This window comes from Mesoplodon bidens (assembly GCF_964165515.1).
Source record: "Mesoplodon bidens genome assembly, chromosome: 1".
NCBI lineage: Eukaryota > Metazoa > Chordata > Mammalia > Artiodactyla > Ziphiidae > Mesoplodon > Mesoplodon bidens.
This window is the reverse complement of record NC_138176.1, coordinates 109,286,589-109,299,185: the sequence shown is the minus strand read 5'-3', so window position 1 is coordinate 109,299,185 and position 12,597 is coordinate 109,286,589. Positions and strand designations below refer to the sequence as shown.

At 55.1% G+C, this 12,597-nt stretch overlaps 1 protein-coding gene across 1 annotated transcript in view; it reads right to left on the bottom strand.

Moving 5' to 3' along the window:
* Positions 1-3,655: 3,655 nt before the first annotated feature.
* Positions 3,656-12,597, bottom strand: part of GALNT2 (polypeptide N-acetylgalactosaminyltransferase 2) — a 178,926-nt gene continuing 169,984 nt past the window's right edge. Inside the window, exons 15-16 of the mRNA XM_081252175.1 lie at positions 10,502-10,621; positions 3,656-6,217 (exon numbers count right to left, since the gene is read on the bottom strand). Of these exons, the coding sequence (XP_081108301.1) occupies positions 6,062-6,217; positions 10,502-10,621 (276 nt within the window). The 3' untranslated portion in view covers positions 3,656-6,061. The remainder of the gene's footprint in view (positions 6,218-10,501; positions 10,622-12,597) is intronic.

Sequence of the window (12,597 nt, the reverse complement as noted above, 5' to 3'; positions counted from 1 at the left end):
CTCGTCGGGGTCTCTCCTTCCCCGGCCGGGACTCAGCCTCCCCGTCGGGGCCCGTGCCTCCCGCCTCCTCTTCTGCGGCCGCTCAGGGGCGACGCGACAGCAGGCTCCACGCCCCCCAGCCAGGCAGTGACATGTCACGGGCAACTCAGCACCTGTAACAAGCTTCCCCCGGGGCCCCTGTCCAGGCCCCTCCCTGTACGACCGCAGGTGCCCACCGTCGCCCGCCGTGAGGCCCGCCTCGCCGGGGATGCTCTTACATCTCACGGGCCGCATCTCGCCGTGACCGTGACCCTGTGAGGCGAGCAAACTGCCCCCCCTCAGACCCGGTGAAGTGACTTTCCTGTGCTGACCCGGGGGCTGGGAGGCAGGAACGGCGCTGAGGGCCCCTCGGCGCTCACCGCACACCCCAAGCTTCCCTCCCCACGCTGCCCCGCCCCCCCACCAGCTTTCCCTGGCGCCAGCCCCCCCACCACGGCGTCCTGCCCGGGCTCCTTGCCCTCCCGCTGGACCAGGAGTAGGACAGTCTCACTGCGAGTAACCTGGGCAACAGGCTTGTCCCACTTGGCCCTCAGAAAGAGGGCTGGAGCCAGGCCCAGGGTCAAGGTCAGCTCGGGCCCTGCGCAGCTCCCGACTGCCCTGCCCTGCGGTTCTCCCCTGCTTCGTGCTGCCCCACCTCCTTCTGTCCTGCAGGGAGAAGACGCGGCTGCCGAGGCGCAGAGCTGGTCCCAGAGAACAGCTGTGGGTCACAGGTGTCATCTACTCCGAGATTCTTAAGAGTTTTCCAGAAGCTTTATTTTGTTTTACCTCCAACTGAACGTACGCAGCCAATGAACTGGAAGCTTGGTCACACACACACACATCACAGATATCTTCACATCACATTAATTGTAGATTTTTCAAACTACTGCTTACGCTAATCACTACTTGGAAATTATGGCAGCTATCAGACATGAGGCCTCGTTATTTAACGCATTCAGAAACACATAAACATATTTTGATAACCGTCTCAATATCATTCGTCTTTGCGACCCCAAGCCATACATCTCACTCATTTGAAAACGAAGAGGCCCCACGTGGCCAGCAGACACCAGAGGACCAGGGTGAAGCTGCCTTCCACCGAGGACGCAGGAACCTGTGACCGCGTGGCCGGCCCGGCCGGCCGGCCACTTCCAGCCGTCTTTCAGGGACGGCGAATGCGGCAGGTGCTGCGCCCGCCCGAGCGGCTGCCCCGCCCTGTCCTCTCCGCCGGCAGACCCCACCCCAGGACGCAGGGCGGTGGCGCTGGGAGGGGACTGCTGCCCCCTGCCCTGGCACCTGAGTGCTGGGTTCTGGGCAGTGGGGCCCGAGAGGTTCTGTGCAGGTGGGGTGATCACTGGGAAAGGGGTGTCTGTGCTGGCGGGAGGGCAGGAAAGAAGGAGAAAGACGCACAGGGCAGCAGGAAATGCTTCCTTCTCGCTGAGGGTTTTCCCGCGTCTAGGGGGGACGGGGGAGGGCACGGTCGGGCAGACGAGGGTAGTTGCTCACGATGAAGTCACGTCCCAGGACCAACCCAGAACCCTGTCACCTTGGGCCTTCCTGTTATATGAGATAATAAATGTCTCTCAATTTATACTACATTCAGTTGGATTTCTGACACTCTTCACTGAAAGTGCTTCAGTGGAGAATTCTGCACACTTCAAGAGCACCATGGACAGTTAATTTCTGGAAGTTCTTCAGTGAGCCTGCACCGGCCACTCTGAGTTCTCACATCTTGGCCCTCGACGGTGAACAAAACTGCCGCCCCTCAACACCCCCCCTGCCCCCCCGTCAACCCCGAGGATTCCTTCCATGACCTTCAGGAGGCCAGCACCTTGCTGTGACGCAGTCTATTTTCCTGTGTTCAAGATCTGGTTCAAAGTCGGACTCCCCTGGGGGTGTAACCTGTGGCAGGGACCATGACGGTCTTTTCCGCAGCCCCTGCCCAGCACCCAGGGCCTGGCCCGCAGGTGCTCAGGTGGGAACTGCTGGAGGAATATTTCTCATTACTTCTTTGGGACCCCACAGATGCAAAGGCTTTTTGACACATGTTTATCACGTGAAGGCACACATAATACATAAAATCAAATACATATATATTGTATTATTAGTAAGTTGCTCAGGAATATGTAAGAACATCTAGGAAGAAAATTTTCTTTTTTCTTTCAGGTAAGTATGTGGACAGAAGAGGACGTGCAAACATCTTATTTTTCTGGTTGAATATTTTTTAAAACGTGAAATATACTGCAGAATCAAAGAGCCGAGGTGGGTTAAGTATTTTACTCTAAATATATTTTTTTAAATATTTATTTATTTATTTCGGCCACGCCGGGTCTTAGTTGTGGTGCGTGGGATCTTTAGTTGCGGCATGCGGGCTTCTTAGTTGCGGCATGCATGCCGGATCTAGTTCCCCGACAAGGGATCGAACTCAGGCCCCCTGCACTGGGAGTGCGGGGTCTTACCCACTGGACCGCCAGGGAAGTCCCTTACTCTAAATATTTTTGCAAATCTGATCTTCCCTGCTCTAGTCCAAGGCTCATATAGCTCCCCTCCCCCCAGAATCGGCCCAAAGTCTTTCCTCAGCATGCCGGACTCCACCTCTGGCCAGACTGACCCAATCCTGTCTCCAAACACCCCATCCTGAGCCTGCCAGACACTCTGCTCATCCTCTTCTTCTGGCATTTAACACGTTCCCCCTGCTCTTAGGTCTCCAGGGCATCAGGGCAACATAGAGTTTCTCAGAAAATTCCTGTTGTCAAAGCAGGAAACACACACACACACACACACACAATTCCTAAAGGCCTCTGATGGGTACTGCACAATTATGCTAAGAGCTCTTCTTGTTTCTCAGATGGCAGTGGAGCAAATTTTGGTTGTCTCAAATAATGCAGAAAGGATGCAGAAACAGGGCCTCCAGAAGGTTCAAAACACTCATTGGGGCCATCTTTTCAGACTCCCCAGTTGCAACCCAAATTGCTAAAGAATTGGTCAGTATTGTGTTTCCCTGACACACCTGTGGGGTTGTCCAAAGGAAGGTATTTTTAAAGGCCCAGGAAGAGGGGCAAGGACTCAAGTTTGCCTGGTATGGAACTGGAGAGCCCGGGTAGCTGGTAAATAGTATAAGGATTTAAAATACTCTAAAAGCTGTGACGATATTGGCCCTTCAGCCTCTCCCCTGCCCTGGTTTGGAGGGCAGGCTTTGGCTCTCAGTGCCTGAGGCTGGCCAGGGGAGTACTTAGGAGTGGCGTGACCTTGGGCAGGTTAGCCTGTGACCCTGAGCAGGCCAGCAGCTTCAAGCACCAGCTTCCCCAGCCAACTGTAAAACTTCCCCAGCCAACTGTAAAATGCAGCCCATAATGCTATCTCCCAGGTTACTGTGAGAAGACAATGAGGATGTATTTAAGCGCTTGGGGTGCGGCCTGGCACATCATAAATACTCCACAGATGATAACGGCTATTATTCCAAATAAGAATAAACATCAAAAGGTCCAGCAGTAAAAGGTGAACCATTTTAAAAGTGTGATAAGATATGGTAATCGAGCAGCACCCCTCTCCCAAGAGAGACCATAATCACAGTCCCCAAACACCAGTCAAGTCCATCCTATGAAGACCAAGAGTGAGTGCAGCCGCCAGCAGAGCGTATCTATAAAGTATCTCCTCTTTATTTAAGTTAAACAATTTTCAAGGATGGTTTCCATCTATAAAATGGACGAAGTACAAGCTCTGTACAGCAGTTCTTTTTAAAAATCAACTGAAAAAAAAAATTACCAAACTATATTTTGAATTTGCAAAACATATCACAGATACCATCATTTTAGCTTTTATGAAGACATAAGAAAGACCAGCACAGAGAAGACAACTAACTTCGCCACGCTTTGCTCCAAGGGCTTTTCGGAAAGAATCTTTACTTGTAAAAACAAGAGTGGGAGAGGGGGACAGTCCCGATGACTAAAAAGTAATGCAGCCACAGTAAGTCACTTTGGCACACTGTGTCATGTAAACATAGCTCACCCAAGGGAGCCCTCCCAGCCCACCTCGGCTCACAACGCCCACACCATCCAAGGCCGCCAACCCTACCACCTCAGGGATGGGGAGCTGCCCCCCAAGGGCCCGGGGGACCCATCTCAATGGTACAAAGGTTGGTAAGACTTCTGGGTGGGGTGGAGGTGTGTGGGCAAAAAATTTGTCAAGAACCTGATTAAAATTTGTGTTACTTTAAAGCCAAATTTGTTTTCCGTCCATGGGATTTTTTGCCTAACAGTAGAAGTTGCCTGACAACGGAACCCAGGGGCTTGGTGACTGCTTCCTGCCCCACCTGTGCTCAGCAGCCTTGCACAGGTGCCCAGGACTCTACCTAAGGGCCTACTGGTGGCCATGATCCAGCCTCTGAAGATAGAGTTGTGCCAAGTTAATCCAGCTATGGCCTCCCGGTCCACCGAAAATACACCTGGTTGGTCGGCAGGGGGCAAAAAACGCAGGACAAAGTCACCCAGCCATGCCTCCAGGCCCGAGCCCACCGTCATAAAGCAAACACATGGGGGGCTTCTGCAGTGCGGGAAGAAAGACCAACGTCCCCTTTCCTAGAAGAAACAGGCAGGAGAGAGCTGCACTTGGCCAGTGTCAACCTGGCAGAACCTTCTGGGGCCACTTCTCTGTGACCTCCCAGGCCCTCCCAGAGGGACCTGAAGGTGTGCCTGTGTGACACCTCTTGGACACTGGGCATCTGTGTGACGAAGTGCTGGGTGAGGGGGGCGCAGGAAGGCAGTGACCACGAGAGTGACTGGGGCGCCCTGTGGGGTCTGCGGCTGGGCTACCCCTGCGTGGGGGCACCTCGGAGGCAAGGAGAGCTCTGCGGGGACACGCCTGGGTGTCAGGGCAGTGACCAGGCCTCTCTTCCTGCTTTACTTTTAGTTCACGACAGTCTTGTGGTTTATACTGACATACGCCTCCTAAGCCACAAAGCTCCTGTTTTGTGCCCTGAATCCTAAGCATCATTGAGAGGGTGTTGTTTGGTTTTCACTTTTCCTAATTCTTGACCCAAAGCCCCTGAGGCAGGCAGGACTGGGCCCAGGTGGCCTTCACAGTGGTGCCAGCACACCAGGGTCCTCACCATGAGCCCAATGCTGCCTGTGACAGCTTCCCACCATCACTGGGAGCTGGCAGATTCTTTTTTACTCATTTTATCCTTAGAGAAAAGAAATGTAATTTACAAAGACCCAAAGCAATAATTTGTCAAATTAAGTAACCCATTCAGGGTTTATAGACACCAAGGGCACGAAAAGTGGATTCCGACACAGAGCATGACACGACTCCCAGCTGAAGCCAAACCGAGATGCCGCCGGCGTCCGGGCCTCGGGGTAGGGCTAGCCTCCCAGGGTGGCGGCCACAGCAGGACCTACCCACCTATAAGGCTCCGTGGGCAAAGGAGGCGCTTCCTCCCTCGGGCCCCGAAGGGCTCGGCCCCTCCTCCTCACGCTGTGATCTGCTTTGTGGACAACTTACAGGATGAGGGTGACCTACAGAAACCATAGGAACTGACCGTACATTCTTTCTTCATACATGTCTGTGTGCAGTGTCCCACCACAGCAAAGTTCATATCCGAAGAGAGCAGGTACGCCACGTGGAAGGGGGTCTGCGCCGGGAAGACAGCTGGGAGGGCGGGGTAGGGCAAACGCCGTGACGTGACCGTGGCCGTGACCCGGATGTAAACCGGACGTGCTGTCGGCGGATCGAAGTGGAGGCTGGAGAGCTCCGCTAGCTGTGCTGCGGCCGCTGCCCCTTTCCTCCCGGTCCTGCCGCCCGCAGGCGTGGGGCTCCCGCATCCATTCGCGGGGCGCGGGGCGCGGGGCGGGCAGGGGCGGCGGGGCCCGGGGTCGGGGTGGGCCAGCTCCGCCTCCTCGCCGCCCCGGTGCCGCCCGCAACGCGCCGAGGTCCTCCGACCTTCAGACCGTGATGGAATACTGAGGTATATAGTTTCTCCGAAAGTTTAAGAAACAGAATCAATAACGTCGGGCCCGACGGCGCGGGAGGACGCGGGCGGCTTCCTCTACTGCTGCAGGTTGAGCGAGAACTTCCACTGCTGGGACAGCGCGGGGCCGCACACCTCCACGCTCAGGCCGCCGTTCTGGGCCCCGCGGCTGTCCAGGCACAGGTTGCTGCCCACGTGCCGCAGCTTGGAATTGCCCTCGATCTGCTCCCATTTCTGCAAAAGACAGGAGAACACCTTACAGCAGGGGCGCCGCCAGGAGAGGGCACAGTGGGGCTGCTCTCATAACAAGGTCTCTGACCAGGATGGACAGGCATCCGCAGCAGCCCGGGTGAAACCACGCACCTCAGATTGGGACGTGAACCCACGTGGCCGGGACTCGAACCCGGCCAAAACCCTGACTGGGACCTGAACCCATGCGGCTGGAACTCCAACCAGGCCCAAACCCACAGTCTTCCAACTGAGATCACACACCTTGTCTCAAGACTTCATGAAGCTCAGGTTCCTGATGTCTCATCGCAGAAAGAATTCAGCGAGAGACAAAGTGATAGGTAAGAAGTGGATTTATTTAGAGAGGAACACACTCCACAGACAGTGTGGGCCATCTCAGAAGGCGAGAGTGGCACCAGGGTTTGGGGCTGTCAGCTTTTATAGGGGTGGGTAATTCCATAGGCTAATGAGTGGTAAGAGTATTCCAGATGTTTTGGGGAAGGGGCGGAGATTTCCAAGAATTGGGCCCCCGCCCTCTTTTTGACCCTTGTGGTCGCTCTTGGAACTGTCATGGCACCTGTGGATGTGTCATTTAGCTTGCTGATGTGTTACAGTGAGCGTATACTGGGGCTCAAGGTCTAGTAGAAGTCGACTCGTCTGCCATCTTGGCCCCATTTGGTTCTTATTGGTTTATGTCGTGTCCTCAGGCTATGTCATTCTTTCAAAGGTTGTGCCCTGCCCCCTTCCCTCCTGTTTCACGGGAACAAAACATTGTCCGCTGAGGGCCCAGGAAGAAACCAGCACTCTCCGCTTAGTTTGCAGCCCCAAACCTCCTCTCCCGGCCCTGATGGAGACCGCTTCCCTGCCCCATCCTTTCCCCTCTTCGGGCATCTCCTCGACCAAGCCCCATGCTTGGGCCCCCGCCCCTCCTCAGTCTTAAGGACTCCCCACATGGGGGAATTTCCTGCAGAGACTTGGCATTCTTTCACAAGAAGGCCTCATCTGAGGATATTTCCCCTCGAGGAAGCAGCCACAGGAACCAGGCCAGCTCCAGGAGGGCCCAGGCTGCCTGCCCCTGGCTGTTGAAAGCAGCCCTGCTGAGGCCGGTGCAGGGCCCGGGCCCCTCAGCGTGCCCGCCTACACGTAGGACCTCGTGCTGTGCCAGAGGGATGGGGTGAGGCCAATGGGAGGGAAAGGGATGCCTGTGTGGACAGAATGCCCTGCTGCGGAGACCACCTCTCCACTGTCTGTCTCTCCACCCTCTCCACCTTGCTGGGTGTGTGGAAGCCTGTCTCAGCTAGCCTAAGTCCCCGAGTGCTACCTGCCGAGTTCTGCGTGTGCCACCTGTACAGTCCAGGGCGTAGCGCCTTTGTACTCCTGTGGGTACGCACCTGTGCCCCACTAAACCCAAACCAGCCAGGCAAACCAGCGAACAAGCCCACAACCCAGCCGTGGGAAACCTGAGGGCCTCTCACGCTGTTGTTTATCCCCATGTAACAATCTCTAATGTTTGTTCTTTACAAAAAAAAAAGTAACATGCTTGTTTCTTAGAAAAGCTCTCCCTTCCTTAATGCAGTCTGTCATTACAGTTAATTTTTTACACTGTATGCACAGAAGCTCCTTTCCGTTGGTATTTTTGCAAATCCTTTGGACATCGTGGAATTACGATTACGTTTTCTTACTCTTGCTTTCCTTTCCCCCTTGACTCTGCAAATGCACACCTAACACAGACGTGCCTGGAAAGCCAACGTTCCAACTGGCAAGAGGAGTGCAGCTTCGAGAGAGAACTAGCTGAGGAGCCTCCTCTCAAAGGGCAAGTGAATGAGGTGGGAAGGAGGCAAAGCAAGGCAGGGAGGGGCCCTGCAAGGATGCTCCCGTGGGGACCCTGGGACGCTTGCTAAGCCAGCCTGCCGGCCTGGAGTTTTTGCCAACAGTGAAACGCAGTGCAATCCGATGGGCACAGGGAGAGGGACCGCCCATCACCTGTCCATCACCTCCTCCTTCATTCCTGTTCCCTCTTTGCTGTCATTCCTCCTGCTCTGTCATGTGAAGCGTGTCTGTGCTGCCGACATCCGTGTGTCACTGAGTAGCCAGGGCTTGCTTGACAAAGAATCTGGAATGGGTGGACTTTGACTCCATTCCCTGGGGAGCTCTGCCTGTGTCACAGCATCAGCCAGATGGAAGGCCTCAAAAACGCCCAAACCCCAGCTCCGTGCGTGGGAGGCAGCCTCGGCAGCCCGGAGCCCTGGGCCCAGAGGGCTGTGGTGGGGTGGGCAGATTCCCAGATGCAGAGGCTCTACTGAAAGGGCCACACCTTCTCTACCGGGCAAGGAAGGGCTCGGGGGTTGACAGTTTAAGAGATCCCCACTTACGTACGCCACACGCCCAGAAGAGCTCATTGTTTGCAGGCCTTTCTCCCTCTTATGACGTGAGCCTTTCAGGGTGAGAACCAGATGGTGGCAGGAACATTTCAGCCCTTGACGTACAGCAAGCTCTCACTAAAGGAGACCCCTCCAGAGATGGAGCATCTGTCTGTTCTTAACAAAGGTTTGGAGCCCAGATAAAGTCATCACTTTATCCCTCCTTTACCCTAGACGCCCCTGCCCTTACAGCCAGGGCAGGACACCTGGCCCAGCACCATGCTCACCCGACGCAGGTCCCAGGAGGCTGGGGCTGGAGACAGTGGCCTCCGTGTTTACCAGCCCCTCCTTCTCACTCGGGTGCCACAGCTGTCAACATAGATGGGCATTTAGGGACCTGCTGGGGTTCCGCAGAGCAGGGCGGGGGGCACCCGGAACCAGGCGGGGGGGACAGAGGAGAGACGGCCCTTTTCAAGTGTTTCCTGACAACTGGGCTCCAAGCAGGGGACCTTGGTGTGGGCCTCGGTGCTCCTGGGGGACCCTGGAGAGGACCCCAGGCTCTGGGCCTCAGCTTCCCTTCTGTGAAAGGAGTGGTGGGTGGGAAGCCCACGTGGGCTCCTGGCTCCAGCCAGCCCCAGGCCTCAGTTTCCCCAGACCCGTGTGTCTCGTGAGGAGGGACAGAAGATGACAAGCCCAGCTCCCGTGTGGGCACGTGGGAAAGTCCTTTGGGGGTTGCACTAGCCACTCCCCCTAGGCCCAAGAAAGGCTCTGCCCCCAAGGTACCCCCAGGGCGCAGGTCAGAGAAAACCAGCCAAAGAGGTAAACATACGTTCTGAACCGTTTAGAAAAAAGTGACACGAGTGTGCGTGTAACGTCTCATCCAGTTGCACCTTAATCGTTTACAATTTGTAAACTTAAAAAGGAAAAATACTTAATGAATAAACAAAAACACGTGGAATTTCTCTTTAAAATGGCCAGTGGTGTGGGGAGGAGAATGAGAACATAATCGGAAATAAGCCACAGCAGGCCTCTGGCTTCAGAAATAAAGGCCTCTTTATATATATTTTTATAAAATATAGGTCTTCCTTTTGGGCTTGGGGGTTCATCAGCAATGGAAGGGAACCGGGGTGAAACACTTCCTCTGGAGACGTTATCGTGAACCTCAGTACCTTTTCTAGGCTGGTTTGTAGGTCAGTGTTTCATTAGCTTCTCGTGAGTAAAGTCATACATTTTCATTTTTAAAGCAAAGCTGAACTCTCGCTGGTTCGGGCCAGCACCGCTCCTGGCGGGGTGCACTGGCTGGGCTGCTCCAGCTACAGAGAAGCCAGGGGCCAGTGACACCGCTGGGCACCGCCCCCCTTCCTGGACCAGGGGTCTGTGCCTCCGTGCAGGGGTCGGTGGCGTGCTGACCCACCCACACTGGCCACCAGCATCCCCGTCCCTTGGGTGTTCTTGGGCATCACCAGACAGAGCCTTTCTGGGCGCAGTACCCACGCCTGGGCACGAGGGCCACGTCTGAGGAAGGGCCCCGCCCGGCTCAGCTGGCCGCCAGGGTGAGGGGAGCCGCCTCTGGTGTTGGGACGCCCCCTGCCCCAGTGCCCAGCCTGGGGAGGCCCTTACAGACCTGTGCAGCTGAACACGCAGCCTCAAAGCACAGCCCTGCCTCTACAGCCTGTTAGAGGACAGACCAAACATAAACAGATGGATGCAGAGGGGGAGGAATAACCAGGACGGTGGCCTCCCGGCAGAAGGACCAGCCCGCGCCCTGCGCCCCTCAGGTATCCCAGCGCTCGCCAGGGGCTCCATGCGGGGACGCAGAACAGCGCGAGTCAGAAGGTGCCGCCTGTGAACACCCAGCGTCCCCGCTGTGATCCAGGCCCTAGGGGGGATGGGGGAGCTGGGCCTGGACTGGTCCCCGGCCGGCACCTACCTGCCGGCTGTCGTTCTCCCGGCAGCCCTGCAGCTTTATGAGGGAGCCAGGCGCCCGGTCCACCACGGTCAGGCACAAGTCCATGTGCTTCACCGACTTCTCCTTTGTCAAGGCCCATTCCTGCAACACAAAGCCAAGGTCAGGGCTCGGCCTGCGGGGCTGCGGGGTGAAGAATGCAACAAGGAAGGGCCCCAGAGGGGACGGCACGTGGGGAACAGGCTTCAGAAGCCCTGACCAGCTCAGGGCCAACAAAGGACTTTGTGCCTAAGAGCAAGTCTCCAACCGGGGGTGTCGGGGAGCCTCATAACTAACTGAGCACTAAGCCAACAGTAGTAAGAACTTAAGCCCAAATGCAGGTTAGAGCTCCACACCCCATCTTCCATCATTAACTGTGGGCTGTGAATGCTGCAGCTCCAGCTTGGTTACCCACAAGGTGGACAGTTCAGGGTCAACATTTCCTTGGAATGACTCTGCCCCGACACGGGTGTGGTTTGGAAACAGCATTTATGACTGTGGCTTGTCACGTGTGAAATTATAAACCACGTGCAGCACACTTAACCTCATCACTGAGCACTAAGTTGGCCTACTGATGCTTGGGAAGCTCTGTGAGGTCCCTAGGAATGGATCCAGCCAGGTATTTGTACCCTCGGTGCCTATGATGTGCCTGGCACTGTTTTAAGCCCTTTCAACAACAGCCCTATGAGAAGCTATTATTATCCCCATTTTACAGATGAGAAAACTGAGCCAGAGAGTGCTGAAATAACTTGCCTATGATCTTAAAAAATAGACACACATCCCTTAAGAGCTGAGAGCAGAACTACTTATTCTGAACACTAAACAAGAGCGTCTGAAAGGGCAGGAGGCTGGGGAGGGGACACGATGGGTGACTGGGATCACAGGGTGGAAGGCGGGAGAGGAGGTAGGGAGCCTGCTCTTGGCAGGGCTATGGCGGAGACAGGAGGGTGAGGCTTCTGACCGTCACTCGAGGACTTGACACTTGCAAAGGGATAAAATCCACGTGAGACCTCAGGATCTAGAAGCAGCGAGGCCTCTTCCAACTCAGAATCCCACAGGGGGTGCCCTCCCCATGCCCCGCTTCTGCTGTACGCCCAGGAAAGCTGCTGCAAGTCATCTGTCCATCTGTCCGTTCATCCACCCAGTGACTGTCCGCCGAGTGCCTGCAATGACTCAGACTCCTGGCAGTGAACACACAGGCCAGGCCCTGCCCTCTGGAGGCTTCCTCCCCCGTGGGAGAGCAGGTATCACACTAGTGCTTGTGTCATGTAACTTTAGGCACGATTAAGTGCTAGGGAGAGGTGGTTTTCTTTTTTCTGTCCTCAGGGGACAGAGCTAAGGGAAGGAATACAGAACGTTCTGAGAAGCCTCACTGCTCAGAACCTGAATCACCTTGGAGCAGATGCTCTGTTATCAAGAAAGCATTAACTGCAGGTTCTTATTAGTCATCAATTTTATACACATCAGTGCATACGTGTCAAAAAAACAACTAATACTAAACTTTCTTTCGGTTATTTGTATGGAAATATGTTAATATAAATGTTTCAGACATTGCATGAAATTTCTAAAAATCTTATATGTTCTGTTCTGGTATAATGTTAGAAGTCATAATTCTAGTTATTACTTTAAAATGTATATCTCAGAAATAACTAAATTTCCTTGTCAATGGCATCATTATGAACTTTCATCAAATCTTAAAAAAAGAAAGCATTAACACCTGGAGGCCACACGTGCACCCCTCCCCCAGCCAGTGGTGAGACACAGGTCCAGCTGGGAGGGGTGGGCTTGGGCCACTGTCCAGGAGAGGAAGGGCAAGCCCCTTGGCCTGTGGGCGGGCTTCCTTGTCCCCTAACAGGGAGTCAGACTGGGCAGTCCCCTCATCTTCAACTTTCTCACCCTTTTTTTTTTTTTTTTTGCGGTACGCAGGCCTCTCACTGTTGTTGTGGCCTCTCCCGTTGCGGAGCACAGGCTCTGGACGCGCAGGCTCAGCGGCCATGGCTCACGGGCCCAGCCGCTCCACAGCATGTGGGATCTTCCCAGACCGGGGCACGAACCCGCGTCCCCTGCATCGGCAGGCGGAC